This window comes from Branchiostoma belcheri, unplaced genomic scaffold (genome assembly GCF_001625305.1).
Source record: "Branchiostoma belcheri isolate BF01 breed outbred unplaced genomic scaffold, Haploidv18h27 scaffold99, whole genome shotgun sequence".
NCBI classification, from domain to species: domain Eukaryota; kingdom Metazoa; phylum Chordata; class Leptocardii; order Amphioxiformes; family Branchiostomatidae; genus Branchiostoma; species Branchiostoma belcheri.
In genome coordinates this window covers 1,088,334-1,110,987 of record NW_017804675.1, presented here as the reverse complement: position 1 = coordinate 1,110,987, position 22,654 = coordinate 1,088,334, and the positions used below count along the sequence as shown (strand labels likewise).

General features: G+C 43.5%; 1 protein-coding gene across 1 annotated transcript in view; it reads left to right on the top strand.

Moving 5' to 3' along the window:
- The first annotated feature begins 3,930 nt into the window (after window positions 1–3,930).
- The window catches only part of LOC109462086 (nectin-4-like), a 78,087-nt gene continuing 59,363 nt past the window's right edge, over window positions 3,931–22,654 (top strand). The window contains exon 1 of the mRNA XM_019758584.1: window positions 3,931–4,000. Coding sequence (XP_019614143.1) covers window positions 3,931–4,000 — 70 coding nt within the window. The remainder of the gene's footprint in view (window positions 4,001–22,654) is intronic.

Sequence of the window (22,654 nt, the reverse complement as noted above, 5' to 3'; positions counted from 1 at the left end):
AGCGCTATCATACCAGACGAGGAGGTGATTTTGACGTTTGAGAGGACAGGTCCGAAGGTGACCTAGCACGCGCAGTGGTAGTAAATGGAGGAATTCAGGAGGAAGCGCTGTCATACCAGATTAAATTCCACTACCAATACAACCCTTCCACAGATCCAATGCATTCAATACGAAAACCCAACACACTTCCCGGACTTTGTCTTCAGGAACAAAGTAACAGGCAAATTCCGGCTAGCAAAAGTAGAAACAAAGCCCAGGTAGCAAAATTATGTTTCCTTTGGACACACAGATATACACGATAACAACAAGGCCGTCCCATAAGCCTGCTGCATATTCCGGAAAGATGCATGAGTTCGGCTAAGCAGTGATTAGACGGAAAGATTACGAGGAAATACGCCGGGATTTTTAAAAACCCATCGTAAGAATTGGACTTCCCCGGACCAATTTCCAGGAGCTTATCCCAATTTATGCAGCCAGAAGGGACGTACGTAGATAAATCTCTGCTTCATGGGACCTTATTAGGCACAGACATGGAAACATGCATGTTTGGAGTGGGGTTGTGTGGCGTAGCGTCAGAGTACTCGACTCGGAACCCAGAGATCCCGGGTTCGAGTCCTGACATGCCACCGATCTTGTGCCCTTGGGAAAGGCACTTTACACGACTTTCCTCACATCGCTCAGGTAAAAATGGTATTTGTGCCCTGTTTTGGTTGAAAAAAACTTGAGTGTGCCGTCACCACGTCTAGTAATTACATGTTGGCATAAAAAAAACATGTATGTTTCTGTAGTAAACATCAGCGGTACCCATTACTGCAGTGTGCAAAATAACTGCCTGAAAAGTTATGGATGAAGTACGGTCTAACCTTTTGTTCTGCAGAAATGTCAGAGACGGCGTTAGTGTCGTAACATTTCTCTCGCGGTCCATCTGAAAGATAAAGAGATATCCGTAAGTTGTTTGTCCAGACACCGTAGGCGTTATTGGGCAATTTTTTGAAGGTAGCATCATCAGTTTTCGACTCTTCTTCAATTTGTTCTCAAAGAATGGCAATATCAGCGAGGCCTTTGACTTCACACGGCCGAGTGCGAAATGAGAGGCAGAACTTTTGGCGGCAGGACTATTGATCAAGCAGAGAACACACTATTACAGACGAAATGACAAAACTTTCTGGTGTTGAGACTTGAAGGTTATCGTTTCCGCATGTTGAATGTAGATTGGATGAAAGATTGCGAAATATCTGATACGATATAATACATTTACCCCCGTTGTCTGTGCCTTTTGATTTTCTGTCATTCTGCATGTCAATCTTACTTACCACCATCCACGTGCTGCCAACCTACTATCCGGACGAACCGACAAACAAACCAGCAGGCAAACCCGCCCAAAGCAATACTTCCGGAAGCAATAACCAAATCCATGTGTAGCATGCAGATATCTAACTTACCAGACGTGTTCTATATCTATACGTCTACTTTTAACAGGATCATTTGGTTTTCCTATATACCTGCTGTGTTTATCTCATTCCAAGAGTAATCAGTTTCATGTCTGGATGGTTAGATAGAGAGGGCCAACTCAGGAAAAAACTCTGCTCACGACCTGCCAGCCTACCTGCCTATGTGCTCAGGCCAGGTACTGGCCCCTTGCTCCCCTACGTCTGGTTTCTCCAACCAGCTCTATCAAGGGCAATAGTCTTTGCTTCCCTTAGGATAAGCCCTGTGTCACTCTGAATCTGGTCTTTCCACCTCTTGGGTGGTCTTCCCCGGGGTCTGGGGTTTTGGAACTCCTGGTGGTATGCCTTATAAACTAAGGTGTTTGCTGGTCTCGCATCACATGCCCAAACCATCTGAGCCTTCTAGTGAGTATCTGCGCACGACCTCATTCGCGATTGCCATCATCATTCAAAAGCCATCATCATTCGTAGCGAAACACTTCTGATCAAACAAACAAACAGGCAAACCCACCCAAGACAATACTTCCTGAAGCAACCAAGTGTGGCATGCTGATATCTAACTTACGAGAGGCCCCTGTTTAATGCCTGGATTGTTAGACAAGGGGCCTACCCAGGAAAAAAACTCTGCTCACGACCTCATTCGTGATTGCCATCATCATTCAAAACCCATCATCATTCGTAAAGAAACACTTGTGACCATCGATCGCATTTAGAGACGCGTTTTCAGACCCCTTTAATCGCGAGAGAACCTTTAGAGGAAGATTAGCGCCCTGGGTTCCTTAATGACACACACGGGACGGCAAAAAAGATGAACCAATGACATGAAGAGGGCCACGCTTTCATTCAATCGCCAAGAAACTTTACCGAAAAGCCGGGTTCGATTTCGTGACCTTCTAGTGAAAACCACAACCGCGCAGCGCGGTCCCTCAGGAACTTTCCAGGCCTAGAAATTAACTTTCTTTCTTCGAGCCAAAAGCCGGGATGTGTGCCTGATCGACAAAAGTAGGGCTGACATTCTGATTTTTTTTCTATTGTCCCAAAAATGTCCCAAAGTGACTTTTCAGGTGTCCCAGCCTAAATGTTACTGGTCAGTGGCCATCAGAACACCGTTAATTTGGAGCCCTGCTTTCTCGGGAATACTGAATGAGGAAACTTCATAAGTTGGGGATTCAGCAGGACTTACAATGCTCGCGTGGTCGTGAAAACCGATTACGGATTAAAGGGGTCCATTGTACAGGCAAGTTCCATAGCGCAGCATTGGGGGTGGCATTGTACAGGCAGTTTCCATCGCCGAGCATTGGGGGTGGCATTGTACAGGCAATTTCCATCGCGGAGCATTGGGAGTGGCATTGTACAGGCAGTTTCCATCGCGGAGCATTGGGAGTGGCATTGTACAGGCAATTTCCATCGCGGAGCATTGGGAGGGAGGGGGCGTCCATTGTACAGGCAATTTCCATCGCCGAGCATTCGGAGGGGGGTGGCACTGTACAGGCAATTTCCATCGCGGAGCATTGGGTGTGGTATTGTACAGGTACCTTCCATCTCTTCTTCATTCTGGTTCATCCTTCTGTAGATCTGTGGTATAACGTAACATGGCGTCAGCAGCGTACCGTGACGCTTATGCGGCGGTACAGAGGGAATCTGTTGTTTAATGTGGTCTGTAATTGACGGAAAAGGGTGGAAATTATGTGCAGTGCCTTAATGTGCCAATTCCAATGCAGTGTTACATGTCTCATTTATTCTCAAACAACTATGTTGCATTAATTGTGAATTTGGCAGGTTTTTACGGATAGTTTTAAAAACGTCATGTACATGTTAATATATATATATATATTATATTAACTTTGAAACTTTATATTATATTGATATTCTGACGATAATATAGTATATTTCTACGGATTTATCACAACTAAACGTTTACAGTAACGTAACAGTAAATCATATAACTGAAATCTTGTGTTTTCTCTGACCCTGACCTCTTCCCACTTCCCTCTTAAATGAAAGTGGCCAGCTTTATGAATAAGCAATTTTCAGGCTCAAGAAATAAGGCGACTGACTAGTCTAGAAGGATTTATGGTAATAGGTGATTAGGTGATTAATTAATAGGTAATTAGGTGATTATAAAGCAAAGCAAAATGAAAGCAAATAGAAACATGTATCTGTTTCTGTCCTGTCAAACAGTCAGAGGCACCATATTAAAGAAAATCGTTGAGTAAACTAACAGTATGATCCTATCAGGGCATCCAGCCAACTACACCGTATCAAATGCCTTTTTCTCAGACCATACTGTCTACTGATGGAATTATGATAGCGTCCAACGTTATGCACAACCGTTCAGATAGCAGACCCACCTTTATCTACACACCCCCACTGTGGACCGCGGTCTTTCAACTACAGAGGCCGTTCCAGGCCCGCGTCTGTCTTACATCCATTATCCTGCCATAACCTTAATCCCTTCTATTACATCAACAAACCGGAGCAAATGACGGCGGCAGAGCGTGAGGCTGGGGGACCGGGTGTGCGTCAGAGGAGCGGGGACATCAGTAGGACTCGTCAGTCACAAGCATGCCCGTAGCCAAGGGGGGTTCGGAAGAACCCTCCAACAAGGCTCGAATGTCCACTTTTTATCTATAGGTCCAAGATTTTTCTTTAAAATGTGGACTGATTTGTATTACCAGCAGGGTTGGAATCCTAGAAAAACTGTTCACTTTGTCATTGAAAGAAAATTTATTTCTTTTGAAATACTCTCAAAAAACGCAGGAAATACTTCCGGGAAGTATGGAATTCTCAACTTCCTGAATTCTCCCGTATCGACCTCTAGTTCCTACCATTTTCGTAAACATTTGACCTCTTGTTATTCTGCGTGTCTACCCTCACCCGCGTGCTGTCAACCTACTTCGTCCGGACAAACAGATACACAAACCCACAGCTCAGCCACCCAAAGCAATACTTCCGTACTTACTTACTTAGACTTAGGGGTCCCCACGTCTCGTGACACATGAGTCAGTCAATGTATCCCAGCTTCCTCTGTCAGCAGCCAGCCTCAAGGCTACATTCCATCTCTTATTCACTGCCTGGAGGTCCCCTCGACTGTCTGTCGCCAGTTCATGTTTGGACTTCCCCTGTTTCTCCGTCCTGAGAATGGAAATAAAAAGGTTTAGAGAAAATCTCCAGCCGTTGCCATGCCAACCGGTAAGATGGATGACTCCCCAGTTCAGACATGTGACGTAGTGACGGGAGGCGTGACAGTCTTCCAGACACCTTTGACCCCGTACCAAAATCACATGTCTATCAGAGCTGGCTTCAAAAGCTGCGGTTCATTCAGACTCACGGTCGCTATTCGCAGAGATCGATGAATAAAGACCAAAGGTTCTGTTGTCATCTGGGCGAGTGGTTACCCTTCCTTTGATTCTGGACAGAATGAGGACATATTAGCTTTGGTTCAGCAAGCCTAACTGTCCAGAAATTAGGGCCTATTCTGCCTGTAGATAAGAATTACTGGCGGTACGTAACCCACTTTGTTCTTCAATAAACTAGACTAATGGGTCAAAAGGCGAGCCAACTCGTAAATAATATCTCCTTTCAGCCTCTTTTTAGACCAAAAACTCGAACAGATTCAAGCCAAGTGTTGGGACTCGTTGTAGCAGGCACTGTAAGAAATCAGATGTTTACGCAATGAAATTCGTAAATGAGTCTTAAAGATTTGAGCATGATCAAGGTGAAATGATCATTAAGTTAAACATCCGTAAAATTATAGATAAAGAAACATACAGAGTACTAAAACAGAACCTTAACGCATGTTTTAAGCTTGCTTCAATAGAAAATCCCCTGCACTGAAGGAAAACATATGGGGCTGATCACGAATAGAGAATAGAGCTACGATAAATGGAGTACTATTTATATAGCTTTGTGTATCTTATGGTGTTCGCGTTTGCACGTTCCTCTTGGGTAAAATAAAATCTTAAAACTTGAAAAGCAATAAAAAGAGATACACAAAACAGCATGGGTCTAAGATTACGTTTTAAAAATTCATTGGTACTTAGGGAAATATGAGGAAATAAACAGAATTAATTTTGTCTAAGAATTCAGACTGTTTGAATACTAAATCTAAGCCTTGCCTTTCTAAAACTGTTTCATGTAGCCTAACTTCTGTATTCATTCATTTAAGGTAAGCTGTCACGGTAATACATATCAATGTAATAGAAATTTAAATGGTAATCACTATTACACATCGATTTAACTCACAGTTACAGCAAATGGAGGATTACAATTAGAAACAAAAATAAATCCCAATCGCAATCGAAATCAATTGGATGGCCCTTAATTGGGTGGAAATGTTATAATTTAATGACTGGCATACATTTATGTATCGATTTAAAAATTCTAACTAACACTAACCGTATTTCATGGCCAGACGTTACTCTTAGACTAATAATGTAACACAGTAATATGTTACACAATTTATACATATGTGTAGGCAAACCAGTTCATTCACCCTGGGTATTTCTCCATATTGATCTAACGCTGAGAACCGCTTCAGAAATCGTTCCCTCTCTCTGTCCGCGCTATTAGATTTCTGGGTCAGAAAGCGCGAAGATGGACACAAATTAAACTACGGGAAGCGGCGACCCGGTTAGACGCGGGGAAGAGAAATCGCGGGCTGCCGAAAACCGGGACGTCTGGAGCGCTCACGAGGTTACGCGTCTCAGGATGTGATGTGGACTGCAGAGATATGGGATCGATCTTAATTATGATAACTCGCCGTAGGAGGAAATTGATTTCTGTCGAGATGTCTAGAACAAAGTCAAAAAAAGACTACGTCCTTGTCGGTGCGCTCATGTTTAATTTTGATATACATCTGGAAACCCATAGGTAAGGCAACATATGTATGTACTGCACCCGTAAATATAAGGTAAACCTTTTTTTCCAGAGCAGCAATTTTTACGTTATTCTGGAATATTTCTTGGCCAAATTTCTCAAGAAACCTGTTTCTGTCTCAAGACCGCTTATCATGGACCTTAATACGTTTCCAGAAGAGTCCTGAAGTATTCTTGCGGTTTAGCAATTATTTTGATATTCTGGAATATTTCTCGGTTAAATTTCTCGAGGAACCTGTTTCTGTCTCAATGCCGCTTACCATGGCCTTTAGTACGTTTCCAGAACATTCCTGAAGCATTCTTGAAGTTTAATTAGCCCAGCTTGTGTATAAGTCGGCGTAACCAGCCAACTTCCGTTGATGACATGCTCCTTATCATCATAACGTCTGCCACAAGTCAATTACACATGTTTCCCGTGCCTGGGGGTGTCTGTGGCCTTTCTTACCCTGAAGAACAAGCTTCCTTATCGGCGTGTACGGAAGGCTTATCTTAAAAGTGAGCACTCCATATGTTCAAACTAACGCATTCATCATTCCAGAGTGGAATGAACTTATTTGTGTATTCCTGTCAAATCACCGAGCTCACGTCTGTGCATTTCATCTCATAAGATGATAACAATAGCATAGCTACTAGGCATAAATATTATTGTCATTATTAGTACAATGGTGATATTACGTTTGAAAACAACACACTACTAGATTTATGTGTATTATGGTGAATTATGAGGTTTTATGCCTGTTTGTTATTTCCCTGGCGTCACATATGTTTAAGTCTGTGTACTAAGTCTGATGTGTAAGGGGATTATGTTTGTATTAGTTATATTATGTGTACAAATCTCTACTTGTCACACTACATACTTCTTGTTAGTAGTTCTATTTTGTAATTTATTTACCATTACACGCGCGTACTCAGGCTCGTTTGCAGTGATATCAGAAATGACATGGGTACGTGTAATGGTTATTCATTAGATGTTGTTAGAAATACCACCTTCTGTGAAATCATCCTTTGTAAGGTATGAACAATGGCAGCATTCAACCGTACTGGTAATGAATGTACAGCATAATTATCACCTAAGCGTGCACGAAACATAATGGGGCTGTTCAGTGCAAAATATGGCCCTACCAGTAGGTGCCATACGTTTTACCCTGTACAATTGTTGTACAATAACGTTAGTTTATTCCAAACGGGGATGGGGACCTCTTAGAATGTCAGGTTCTACTTTTATCTTGTCATGTGATTGTCGTTTCCTGTAATATTTCTCTTGACCTTCATCATCCTATCTTTGATAAAGAAAAACTCAGACTTGTTTTGTCAAAATGAAATAGATCGGAGAACCACATTTTATCTCTAGATTTATTTTCCTTCCTTAGTACGAGTTATATCGTTTTCCAAAAGTCCCAACGAAGCCTTGAGCTTTCCAGCTCGTATTAAAACCAAAGGTATTATAATAATAAATTGCGCAAAAAATAACAAAACGGTAGGGTACTTGACTGTTCAATCAGTAAAAAAAGGACAATCGTGGCAAGTAACATAAACAGCTGCTAGTTTATCAGCGAAAACTTTAAGTCAAAAAGTTTCTTTTCGGCTCATTTTTAATGCAGTCTAAGGAACAGACATGGCATAGTGAACATTGAACCTCATGGGAATATTGGTTCTATCTAAAACATCTCTCCGAAGGCACATCAGGGCCACCCCCTCCTGATGGACCCGTGAGTACGCTTCCAGCACACATCACACCATCACCCACCCCGCTACAGGCTGATAGCCACCGAGGCGCGACCTCGCTCATGTCAGCACCTTCAAGGTTTCATCTTCCTTCGGAATCATAAGGAGGCCCCTGAATCTTAAGGCTGCCGCGGAGGAACCCTTGAGGAGCCGGGAAGGCGCTGATGACAGGTGATCATCAGTGATCCTCTTCCCTCAGGAGGAAGAGCCATCTCCAGTAGCTCTGGCATCTTCGGTTATTTATCACTGGTAGGGCGAGAAGTTCCTGTTGCCGCAGCTTCGTATCTTACAGACATCCAACACAATTTCTTTCAGGGTGGTAAAACTAGATTTTTAAAGTCAAAGTCAATTTGTTGGTCATTATTTTTGATGTCACAGTAGTAAGTTGATTCAAAGTCATCTCCCATAGCATCAAGTGAGTGCTGTATGTGCTTCAAACATGCAACGTCGCTGCTGACAGAAAAACGTATTGCAGTCTGGTTCTAGCTGCCCCCCCCCCCAAAAAAAAAGCGAAGTCCTGAATTATTGCATTCGATGCTCAAGACGAGGGGAAGAGCCAACTCCAGTAGCTCTGGTATCTTGGGTTATTTATCACCGGTAGGGCGAAGAGTAACTGTTGCTGCAGCAAATGTTGATTCATATCTTACAGACATCCAGTGCAATGTCAAGGCTGCAAAACTGGATTTTTTAAAGTCAATCTTCTGTTCATTACTTTAATGTAGTAAGTTGAATCTGTCCTCTCCCATAGCAGCAAATGATTGCTACATGTGTTTAAACATGCAATGTCGCCACTGCAGAAATCGGTTGCTTAGGGACCGGAAAGAACGTAAGAGGACATTGAAGTAAGTAGAACATTAGTCAATCAGTGACTGTTTTGAAAGGTAAAAACACGTCATCAGAGTTTCTAGTGTGCACCTCAAGTGCATACGACACATGTACATATTTAGATTCTACCAAGCCCAAAAGTTCCAAAGGAAATAATGTCAGCGATAGGAAAGTACACGAGAGGACAATTTTTAACTTTGTAATATCATTCCTAACAGATCCGGACAAGATTGCTGCTACGGTTTCATTTTATTCCGGAAAGCACGATCTTATCAAAAGTCCATACGTATATATACGCGGTTCCCCAAATCCATCCTAGCTTCGCGGAAGTGGAGATACAACCTTACAAATTCGATTGGATAGTGTCAGATGCTCAGACTTTGATATCTGTGGGAATGTGTCGTCAGCCTTTCATTTCGTTTTGCGTTTTTCCCCGCAAGTGTGCCATCGGTCATGTCGGCGAATGGAGTACACGGCGGCAAGCCAGTGGTGGTGGTTGGTTAGGCCTAGGAAAAAATGTTGTGTTTCATGTTTCCCGACAGACCCTAGAAAAATTGCCGACCCTAGCCTTTTATGTGTGTGAACCCCTGCAAGGGACAATTTTTGGGGGCCGATTGACGTTTTCTAGCTCCATGATCTGACACCTGAGTGATGAAACGTTGTACAATCGATTTTCCAACATTGACATTGAAAATATAAGTGTTGTCATGCAAGTTTTACCTTTTAAACTGTATACAAGTATAAGTTGAATCACAAGAGATTGCCAGCGCCTAAAAAAAAAAGAAGATAATCTCTACCTACAGACCCTAATTTTTTTCAGGACTGAAACAGGAAACACAACATTTTTTTCCTAGGCCTTATTGGAATCTTCTCGTGTTGCTGTAGAAAATACGACGTTAACTGGGACACGCGGGCGTGACGGGAAAGATAAGGCATTGATTGAGCACCTGCGCGGCTCTGAGATTCGAGCAAAGTTTTTCCCGCATCTTAATTTTCCCTCGCGATTGCACGAATCTCATCAGACGCAGAGCGTAACTATCCGATGGGATGGTTTATTTGAATTCCCCTGCAGGCTTCCGCACACCTCTTTGATTATGATATATGTCCGATCATCGGTCGAGGATCGGGGAAATACTTTCATCTCACCATCTCTTTCTGCGCGGGAATTTCATCAGTGATCCCTGAGATTTGTAATAGATGGGTCTTATTAGGAAGTTCGTGCCAAATTTGAGTGTGCATCCCCGCCGCTTGTTACATACGCATGAGATCGATGGTGGCACCCTTCATTTGGACTCATATCGCGGTAAAATACGTGAGTTGGTTAACATTGTATGTAGCATATTATTTGAGTGGCCTTGTCATAGTTTTTAGTATAGCTTTTGTCTTGTCTTGTCTTGTCTTTCCTTTAATGCCCACGATCACCATATTGATTATTCTGGCATGCCAATTTTTGGCAAGACTCCGGACTGTAGAATTTGTACCATCGCACACCGGGCATGCCCCTACTCTTTTCCGAAAGGTATGGTGGGTTCTTTAACGTGCGTGGAGTGAATTCCCCCCGAATTTCCTGTCTACTCTGGAATTATAGTGCACCTGGGAGTGAACATAAGCAAAATAAAGTTGATTTCAAGTTGAACAACACTTATTTCTTGGACAGTGCTGGGACAATAGGAAGAAAAGTTAATTTCTAGGCCTGTCCCTCCGTACCGTACAGACCAGTGTGGTAATTTATAGGCCCGGGCGTTGGGGCCGCTGCTCCAGCCTGCTTTATAGATAATCGATAGGGTGATGAGCACCTTCCTCCCTCTTCTGGGAGACTTTAGCTCGCTGGCGTCACTCCCGTAAAAGCGCCGACTCCGTCTTGAAGGGCCGAGGAAAGTTTAAGTCGTAACGACCTCCTTGAGTGAGTTAAGTCTGGTGAGGTCTCGGGAGGAATGTTAAGGACATCGGGACGATGTTTTAGGTTGTCAGGCTCGGCAGATCAGCTCAAAATCATGACAGTTTTAGGCATCTGTATCTGTATATATGTATAGTCGCCTTTCGGCGTAACACACCAGTTTCGCCTGCTATATTACACCGATCGACTTGTTACACCTAACCCTACATCTGACCTAATGGCGCACGGACCGGAATATGGACTATGAGTGTGGATAATGGCTTTGTGGGTCTATCTGTACTAAAAATTTATAGATTCGTACACAAGTTTATTTTGTCCTGTAAGTACTTTCTGTACGTTTTGCTATATTGTTTTGTTTCTTGTATTATTTGTATGTTTTTATGTGTTCTGTGTCCAGGACCCTACTGCAAAGCAGTGTTTAATCACTGAGTGGGCTACCCTGGCTAAAGAAAACAAAATAAAATTTTAAAAAATATATTTTAGTGAATAATAATAATATATGAGACACAGATGGATTACAATACAATGCAATAAACGTGAAATCGCTTCGATACCAACTATTAGAGTGACCGTAATTCTTCACGGCATGGTATGCAAGATAAAGCAGCAGAATAAAGCGTATCTCGTGATATATTAGTTGAAAGGATGATATACACACTACTTGCTTCATATAAAACCATAAAAACAAATATATGAGAGCTTGCCTGTCCGATGTACATCCATCGTTGGTGACTGTTGCAATAAATTTATTTTGCCTGCGTCTTACTCTCAAAAGAAACTTTGAAAAAAGTTTTCTCACTCAGTCTCTAACTCCGTGGGTCAGGACGCTTCCACTGGAATTTTCCCGTTACTCACCGGTATAACAGCCGTGGAAATTCCCCATTACCTCCCACAATTCGCCTTTGAAGTCGCTTTTCAGACTGTTGCACTAACTTTATTTTGCTGGCGTCTTACTTCTCAAAAGAAAAAAAGTTTCCTCACTCTGTCTCTAACTCATGACGATTCCACAGGAGATTTCCTTTTGCTCACCGGTAGAGCGGCCGTGGAAATTCCCCATTGCCGCCCACAATTCGCCTTTGAAGTTGCTTTTCAGTCCACTGAAAGCTCGGCAACGCGACTTTTCAGGCATTTATGCCCGCGCTTTGTGACATCTCTTCAGGACAGGCGAAGATTTAGGCATTTATGTCTTCCCTTTGTGACATCTCTTCGCGACAGGGTTAGATTTATCGCTTGGAATATCAGAGGAGCCACGAATCACGACATCTAAGGCCTGGACCAAGCGGCGCGTAATTGGCCATCGAGGAAGCGGGGATTATATTACATGAAAGTTTCTCTCTCCTGTACAAATCTTCCGACAACACGGTGGCATCTCTGCAGGGATCTCTCCATTAAGACCGGAAATAAGTCGGCTCCCGGCGTCACCTTCATTTCCAGGTTCACTGAGGCTCGCTGACCTCTGCCCCGGAAGTGTCAGGATCCCATCACGGCAGCGCGGCGTCCTTTTGATCCGCCGTGAAATCGCGCCAAGGACACGCCGTCCGACGCCTCCTAAACGTTACCGCGATGGGCAGAGTCATTCGAAACGAGCTGAAGATTATCAGATTCGGAGAGAAGCGATCACAAAAGGCGATGGAGCCGCGAATGTGAATCGCCATTCGGAAAGAGCTTGAAGGCATCCAGTGCAGTTTTTAGGGCTTGGAAACCCAATTTTTCAAAGTCAATATTCTAGTGACTTGAAACCACACTATTCCGATGTAAAATGACCCTCACCGAGCAAATATACCCAAAATTCTGACTGAAAATGGTTACTGGAACTGTCCTTTAGGGGTACCTCCCCTAGAATAAAGGACTCATCTTGGGGCTTGTTTCTGCAGTTTTGAACACCCAGAGTATGAAATACTGATTGAAAATGTGCTAATGTGAATCAGTATGTATCAATTTCACAAAGATTGCCTTATTCTAAATATTTCCAGTTTTGCTGCTCTGAAATCGCATTGGATGCCTTTAAGGTGATCAGATCCGGCGAGAAGCGATCACAAAAGGCGATGGAGCCGAGAATGTGAATCGCCGAAAGAGGCCAGCGGCGTGTCGACCGTCTCATCAAAGTCATTCATATCCAGTCTATTCGGGCCCGCGTCGGTGGAGATAACAACTCGGTTGACACTTGTACGTGTTCATGGCCGTATCTTATCGTCAACGGCTAGTATTAATCTTCTGTCCAATTCCAACTGGCGGGGCATCGCCCTCCCGGCAGGGCTACAGCCATTTATTCAAGCGAACGACGAGAAAGAGCGTATCAAAGACAGGGCTACAGTCATCACTCCAGGCGAACGACTAGAAAGAACATATCAAACAAACGACACTGATGTAGGTAAATGCTTGGCTGGTATGGAGTACAAAAATGGGGCATTTAGGATAAACCCTTAAACAACCATTTCAGTAAGACGAACAAAGCGATCGAATGCTTGGAAAGATACATTGAGGCAAATGAGAGAGATACAATTCACCGCAAAGTAACTCCACTGCGCCGACTGAACTACAACAAGTTAGAAAATGAGACAAATGTTCCCATCGCCTGGCTTCAGCACAGCACCCGGCATTCGCGTGATGGAGTCGAAATTGGAAACTGCCTGACAACAATCAACTGCCATTTCCCCGCTAGAAAAGGCAGCACCGTCTGACCTGTGTTGAAAAGTGGGTTGCGAGGTAAATAATGCCGCTATGATGGACGCCAGGTGCTCACACAATGGCGCTGCCAACATATCTAATGTATCTTAAACTGTGAAGCGGGCAGACAAATGGTGGACGTCGGCTCTTATCGGCCTTCTGCAGAAACGGCGATGCTGTTGTGAAAAACATGTAGGAAATGAAGTGATACAGATACGGCTAAACAGGCGCCATTAGGCGAGTGGACGTATGGACAATTCTCTAACATGCCTCATATGTTCGTACACATACTTCATGGTTAAACAGGAGCTATTAGGATAGATTGATAGATTCTTTATTGACGCAACACAAAAGTACAGGGAGTTCTGTATGGTCTTCTACAACTAAAGATCTAACAAAGCTAAATACATGTGTGGATAACGTTTTCTTACGTACAGAGTATATGTACGCTGTAACAATAAAGGTGAGTGGACGTACATGTATGGACAATTCCCTAACATGCCTCATATGTTCGAACACTAACTCCAAACGACATTGGGAGCAATTCACCTTGGACGAGAACACAAGGACGTATCGAGCAATCGAAGATATGGATAGCCCAAAGCAGATAAATGCCTCCCTTTTGACTGGCGGATTGCGGACTGAAACCATGTAAGCCACCGCTCGTGATGACATAAACTAAAATGGCAAGAACATCGATTTCTGAACAACAGATTGGTTAGAGGGGTCTACAACTGTAGAAGTGAAATCCCATTCTTTAAAATGGGCCAGTACATTAAGGTGGGCGGTTGTTTGAATTGAGTACAGGCAAACTCCTTATTTCGAGAATAGAAATGTGAAACAAATGGAAGACAAATATGGAACACAGGCGTACTTTGGGAACGACTACAAAGCCCTGAATATTGTCCATCTTGGGTAATGGATGATTGACCAAAATAGGATTTCTGATTCTAGGCTGGAGTTGTGTTGTTATCAAATCGCGGACTACTGAAGGCTGATTTAGCATATACAAAAAATTATGTATTTGACGTGTAAATATAATACATTTGACGTGTAGAAATCACAAATTTGTAGATACTCTATAGGAATCACAAGGAATAATATACTTTACGTGAAAAGATCAGCGCATATTCGGTTTGAGAAACGTCCAACCCCAAATGCTGAGCAGCAGTACAGTTGCCAATATTATATGCATGGTTAGTGACTTGAGAAAGAACTCTACAGATCAGCCGATTTAACTACTGTTTGATGGGCGCTGGTCATGTATTATCCAAAGAGAATCAGTTTGCATTTGTTATCCCAGAACAAGGGTATATATCTTGGCACTCCGCCACGGTTCCAGTTCAGGATCATATAATATAATAGAGCAGAGTTTGCTGAAACGTGGTGCCTCTATAGTCTTAGCCTCCGTAGCAGGCTTATAGAACTGGGGGTTTGGTGATCTTCGGCTGTTTTCTGATTAGCCTCCGTAGCAGGCTTATAGAACTGGGGGTTTGGTGGTCTTCGGCTGTTTTCTGATTAGCCTCCGTAGCAGGCTTATAGAACTGGGGGTTTGGTGGTTTTCGGCTGTCTGTTTTCTGATTAGCCTCCATAGCTTATAGAACTGGGGGTTTGGTGGTTTTCGGCTGTTTTCTAATTAACCAAAAAACCGGGGTAATTCAACCAGGCCGGCTATGTTGTCTATATGCAATCAGAAAATAGCACATAAAAGCTCCTAAAGACCACGAAGACCCCCAAACCCAGTTTTTGGCATGCTATGGAGGCTGCTACAGTCTAAACTCCTCCCAGATTTATTGTACCAATGGAGACCAATTATGGGCGATTTGAAAGAAAGGGTGAAAAGGACAGTCCCGCCGTACTGCCCTGTGGAACTGGAACATTTTACACTAATCTATTTTGCTGACATTGCCGACTACTAAGGTACAAAAATGGCAGACAAATAGCCTCCGTTGTAAACCCTTACATACGTGCAATTTTCAGATAGCTACGCAGGTGCTTATCAAGATCTCGTAACCATCCAAGCAAAACAATCAGAACCCTGTAGGTCTGAGAAGTCGGTATGCATACTGTAAGAATACCATTATCAAAATACCGTGTATCATCGTAACCTCCTCCATGAGGACAATATGGTCGGTTGCTTGGGTCTGCAACTATCCGGCGCTAGTATAACATGAGTCGGCGCCAGCATTCTTTTCTTTTTACATTCCAACATGTAATCACAAGACGTGGTGACGACACACTCAAGTTTTTTTTTCAACGTATATTAATGTCACCACCTGTAAGTGTAAAGTCGTGTAAAGTGCCTTTTCCAAGGGCACAAGATCGGTGCCATGTCAGGACTCGAACCAGGGACCTCTTGGTTTCGAGTCGAGCACTCTGCCGATACGCCACACGACCGCACATTCTGTGACATTACCTTGTTTCACTTTACTTTCTGTTCTGAGGAACTTTCTGAAACTCTGCCAAGTTTTATGATCCCCAAAATGGTACGACCGGAAAGCCCTTTTACACACCACTATTTAGACGCTAGGGGAGATAGATTTAGTTCAATTTCACGACAATGTCGATCTCTAAGTTACGGACATGTCAGGCTGCAAAAGCCAATGCGCACAATCTTTACTGCCCGGCGCAACTTTCCAATACTCAACTCAACTCCGATGGACAGGAAAATGGCCCGATAGGAAAGTTACTAGCACTTAAATTGTTACATACAGGGTCCTTTACATCGTGCTTTTATACCCCCAAGGGAAAGCGGCGTGTTACTGCCTTATTAAAGTTTCGCAGGAAAATCTATTGGCGGGGAAATATAAGCAAGAAAAGCCAGTGGCCTTTTCAAAGTGTGTACAAATTGGACATAACCGCAACGGAAGAGTCGCCTGTTGCCAATACATGAGCCTCTTTGTGTCCAACCCTGCACATTAAGAGTCTTCCCTGCTCACTGTTATCCCTTTCAAGAGACCGTTTCGAAATATCAACTGTTTCAATTCGCTGCATTTTACGGTCGTTGGGACGCTAAAACTATGGCCATGGGGACCTGTTATATGACATGTAGGGTGCTTGTACCTTTAGTTTTGGATAGAATGACTAATAAACTTGTGGACGTACCAACCACTAAGTATCTGATACCAGCCCAGAAAAGAACAAGAAACAGTCATGTTTTCAAATATCAGAGCTATTAACCAAGAATTGAGGTGTTCAAAAACTCGTACTTCCCAAGAACTATCGTAGGGTGGAATTCGTTGCCGCCAAGCACAGTCGGGGCATCATCACTAGAAAGCTTTAAACAACTCGTTGACTGAACAAGTCGTTCGATGTGATATATCTAGCTGCCTCCTCGCTGCGTGCCTGCGAAGCTGGTGTGTTACGCCGAAGGGCGGTTATACCGGTTGTACAGATACAGACAGCTTTTGAAATCGTTGCCTGTCTCACATATCAATGCGCTTCCGTCTGATAACTTATGACATTTCTAACGAAACTGTACACATATCTAGCGAAGCTCTGCGGTAGCCTAGACAATTCCGTATCAACACAAGAATCCAATTTGTCCATAAGGATTATCAGAAGCGTGCAGAAATCTCCGCCTTAATTCCGTTCCAAAGTTTGTACAATTCCATTTCATACCTCAGTGCAAATTTGTACCGTCAATTTACTGCGGGGGTCATTGCCCAGACAAGTGCAGCAGCTCGGCAAGCCTGTTGTATTTCTGTATTCGGCAGAAATGAGCCGAAATCGCCGCCGGAGGGAGATCCAGACCGCCCCTTTACCTGTCTCGGCTGCGGCTATAAATCGCCGCTAAGACCGTTTGGAGAGTAGGCAGTGCTGTAAAAGGGAGCAAATCCTTCTTATAAATATCCTGGAGGAGCAAAGTTTACAGCACGGGGACGGCGGAGTCGCCCCCTACCGGCGCCACTTCTTGTAAACTTTGCAAACACGACCGTAAAGAAAATCCGCGGCTCACAGCAGAGGTTGGGGAAGGCGCGAAAAGAGGACCCAGAGGGACATTAGTTGTTTTTACCCGCCAGCAAACGGACTAATGATAGCTTTGATGGATGTTATTCTCTCCCGAGAGAGTTCCGAGCACGAGCCATTACGACTCGCCTCCAGCGAATGCCAGGTAGCGTCTTCCAACAGCCAGAAAGGAGGCTAGAAAGCGCTGATGCTGCGAAAATGAGGGGGTGTTGTCTACAAAAATGTCAATCAAATGGATAGCCGATACTTTTAAAAGGTTCATGGAGTTGTAGTACTAGCTAGCTATGACTCGCCTCCAGCGAATGCCAGGCAGCGTCTTCCAACAGCCAGAAAGGAGGCTGATGCTGCGAAAATGAGGGGGTATTGTCTACAGAAATGTCAATCAAATGGATAGCCGATACTTTCAAAACCTTCATGGAGTGATAGGACAACAGCTGGAATCACTGAATGGTTGTTCGTATTTTCCCTACTTCTATACATCAATCCACCTACATCTAGAAAGAGCTCATGCTGCGAAAATGAGGGGGTGTTGTCTACAGAAATGTCAATCAAATGGATAGCCGATACTTTCAAAAGATTCATGGAGTTGTAGTACTAGCTATGACTCGCCTCCAGCGAATGCCAGGCAGCGTCTTTCGACAGCCACGGAGGCTAGAAAGCGCTGATGCTGCGAAAATGAGGGGTGTTGTCTACAGAAATGTCAATCAAATGGATAGCCGATACTTTCAAAACCTTCACAGGGCAGCTGGAATCGCTGAATGATTGTTCGTATTTTCTCTACTTCTATACATCAATCCACCCACATCTAGAAAGAGCTGATGCTGCGAAAATGAGGGAGTATTGTCTACAAAAATGTCAATCAAATGGATGGCCGATACTTGTTAAATGTTCATGGAGTTGTAGTACTAGCTATGACTCGCCTCTAGCGAATGCCAGGCAGCGCCTTTCAACAGCCAGAAAGGAGGCTAGAAAGCGCTGATGCTGCGAAAATGAGGGGGTGTTGTCTACAGAAATGTCAATCAAATGGATAGCCGATACTTTCAAAACCTTCAAGGAGTGATAGGACAACAGCTGGAATCACTGATGGTTGTTCGTATTTTACCTACTTCTATACATCAATCCACCTATATCTAGAAAGAGCTGATGCTGCGAAAATGAGGGGGTGTTGTCTACAGAAATGCCAATCAAATGGATAGCCGATACTTGTTTAATGTTCATGGAGTTGTAGTACTAGCTATGACTCGCCTCTAGCGAATGCCAAGGCAGCGTCTTTCAACCGCCAGGGAGGCTAGAAAGCACTGATGCTGCGAAAATGAGGGGGTGTTGTCTACAGAAATGTCAATCAAATAGATAGATTATACTTTCAAAACCATCATGGAGTGGTAGTACTAGCTATAAACCACCTACACACTGGTTGAGAGAAACATTGCGGTATTTTCTCTAGTTCTATATATCACTTTACCTATATAATACCAATAGCAGGTGTTCCATTATTACGGCCCTCGTTTTAATGCTGTCATATTTCATTCTTCTATAATTCACAATACCTCGCCACTATCATCATCCTTCATTTGCTATCAGATCAAATGAAAGGGCAGACAATACAAATCGAAACGATTATCAGCAGAACATATGCTATTGTAACAACGCCCTACTACAAGTATGCTACGCGGAAACTAATATGTGCATTCAGCCGATGTTTCGTTCGATCTGTATGCTTATTGCTTAAATGAAATGGAACGATTAGATTATATACATGATTTATCGTAACGAAGGTAAAAACTAATCTTAATAATTCTTTATTTGAAATTTGATAAGGCAATATGTCTATATTAGTAACACGGGCAACATCAATATCTTTATCTTTATAGCGAGTATAACCGCCTTTCGGCGTAACACACCAGCTTCGCAGGCACGCGGCGCGGCGGCAGCTGGCTATATTACACCGATCGACTTGTTACACCTAACCCTTGAACTTCTAACTCTAGACATTGTTTAAAGCTATCTATTGACAATGCCCCTACTGAGCTTGGTGACAGTGAGTTCCATTCTGCAATAGTTCTAGGAAAGAATGAATTCTTCAACACCTCAATCCTTGGGTGATAACTCTGGTACTTGAACGCATGGCTATTTCTTGTTCTCTTCTGGGCCGATATTAGGTACTTAGTAGTTCACCAGTTTATTATGATCATAGATTCTTTATTGACACAACAAAAAAAGTACAGTGACTTTTGTATGGTCTTCTACAACTAAAGATCTAACGAAGCTAAATACATGTGTGGATAACGTCATCTTACGTACAGATAGAGTATATGTATGATGTAACAATAAAGGTTAACTATTCTCTAACATGTGTTCTCTAAGATCGAAACATTCTTTAATGTATTTTCCTATTTGAACACTCTATTGGTATTAGGTACTTAGCAGTTGGGACGTCCACCAGATTATTATGTATATAGCATGTCCTTATTCCGCAGTACCTTCACCATTTTCGTACGTACGGCCAAGCTTTGGAATTCCCTCCCTGACAAGTGTTTCCCACCAACCTACAATCTACAGGCTTTCAAATCAAACGTTCACCGCCATCTCTTGACATAGCCATGTTTCTCTCATATTTCTAGTTCAATGCCGAGAAGTGGTCGCATAGGCCTTGCATTGAACTACTCCGTTAGAAAAATTAGTAACACAGGCAACATCAATAACATGTCCTTATTTTGCAGTACCTTCACCTTTTTCCGTTAGAACAGCGGCTTATAGATTCACGCAAAGGGGCTGGAGTTCAGGCCGCGTACGTCACGGTAAAACGTCCTTTGCCTTATCTACGACTACCCAAGTAAGTTCTGCTGAAAAGTTGACTCCTGAATGGCACGACCGTATATCTAGTCTCGCCACTTGCCGGCTAACTGCCAGCTTTGCGCACTGGGATGAGCACGGTTCCAACAAAGGGAAGCTTTGCCTAAATACACGACACAAAACGTTTCTCCAGCATTATCTACAGCGCGAGTTCTCAGCCTGTTTTATCTAGTTCGACGATATGTCCAATCGAGGCAATTCCCATTCATCACAGACTAGAGATGTAGGCAACGCCATTTGTCATAATCTTCTTCACTGTCGTCTGATCCAGCCAGTCAGGTGAGCAGGCCGCCTCCTTTCTTTGGTCTACCGATGGGGGATTTGCGAAGCCGCTTCTGAATGCAATCGCAGGGCATTCAAACAGACAGTGACCGACGTTTGGATTCTGTATCTACCCTATTAGTGCGCTTACTCGGATGGAGCTATTCAGATGCTACGGTGTAAACGAGTGCTTATTATCATATCTTAGCATGAGAGTTCATCTGTGTTGCTAGCTCTACATAATGCACCAGTGCAGTGATGTCAAATAAGACTTGTGGCAAAGAAAGTGTCTTGGTGATCTCTGAAGTCCACCTTTAAACTAGACACGTATCCTCTGGTGCTGGGGATCGATACAGGAGTTTGCTTTTCTGCATTCGTAACGTCACAGATATTCTTCCACAATGTGCTATTTCTCGAAACACTCAGAACATGTAGTCACTAATGGCTCACGAAAAGTAGAAATTGGAAACCCTCAGCACGTTTTTAGCAACTTCAAGCAAGTTTCCACTCAACGTTTCACTTTCTGGTCGGTCGCCAAATTGAGAGCAATACTCCAGCGGATTTTTCAGCCATTCCCTATTTGGCTGCTAATGCTGCCGACGTGGCACCCGCGCCAGAAGCTATCCATTCTGATTAACGTCTTTTCAACCGACTCCTCTCAAGTTGCCCATTATCACCCCCAAATAGCTTTAGAGGACAGACTCTACAGCAGACTAACACAATTATCTTTACAAGGGCGCTAATTCAGGGTCCAATAACCAGTCAGATGTTATAAACGCGAGTGCCGGCCCGAGGGGTAATGCACACGAGTATTGGCACTTCTGGAAATTGAAGAAGGTGAAACGCACATATTGTGAGACAAGATGGACAAAGGAACTGTTCGAAATAACGCTGATAAAGCCAAGTCTCAAACAACATAACTCCAAGCCACTTGACATTCCAAAAACTTTGCCCAAATGATATTGATCCTCTTCTTTGCCTTGAGGTGCAACTTGTGAATATTTCACGACAAGAACAGTTTTGAGTTGGAATAGTACTGGTGATGTTGAGATAGCTTCTTGGCAAGTGTTCAAAGTCTGGCTGAAGAGATTTTCGACTTTGGGAATGTATAAGTCCACTTGCATTTGGCTGCATATGCACTGACGACGCAAATGATGCTTGGCACAGCAAGTAGAACTAAAGTTAAGTTTTAGTTTTTTTTTTTACTCCTTCAGCGCGCTTGCAGCTTATAATTATAAAGTCAGTTCTGCAATGCCATTAACCCTACCACCTATACACACGTATCGGCACGTTGACAAACAGGCCGGAATACCAAACGACGTGTGGCAGAAAGGAAATACCAAACCGCTGGAGCACTTCGCAGGGCTGCTGACTTTCCCACGCTTCTAATGCCCAAAAGTACAGAGATAAGGCATTCTGCTCGTTGGTGTTGCTACGCGCTGCTACATGTAACATGCATAGGAAACAAAATAAATCCTCTTTGAGAAGACATTGGCACGCACTATTACACAGTACATTGTACCATGCATACGGAACAAATAATATCATCCTTTGTGCAGAAGACAGATAGGGCTTCCGTCAAGCCCTTTTTGTGACACCAGTTGTTATACGTGGACAACATGCATACGAAAAAAATCCTCTTCGTGAAGAAGACATTGGCACGCACTATTACATACACAGTACATTGCACTCTTTAGCTGGTGTGTTACGCCGAAGGGCGGTTATACCGGCTAGCTACACTAATACAGATACAGATGCTATGCATACGGAACAACAAATTCCTCCTTTGTGCAGAAGACAGATAGGTTCTCCGTCACGCCCTTCTTGTGACACCTGTTTAGTCTAACCAACCGGCGCGGGTTTCTGACACGCCCTGCCGAGAACCTGGCAGCCGACTGCGTGGGACCTCCGTCTCCCCGTGTCGTGCGTACCTCACCGGTCCGCCTGGCGTCATGCCATTTTCACAGCGGCTGTCAGTCACGGAGTTAAGGACCCGTTTAAAGGACATCCTATCCATAAGTTGCTTTTCCCTTTCTCGTTTAGAGTGAACACTCTCTCTCTCTCTCTCTCTCTCTCTCTCTCTCNCTCTCTCTCTCTCTCTCCTCCTCCTCCTCTCTCTCTCTCTCTCCTCT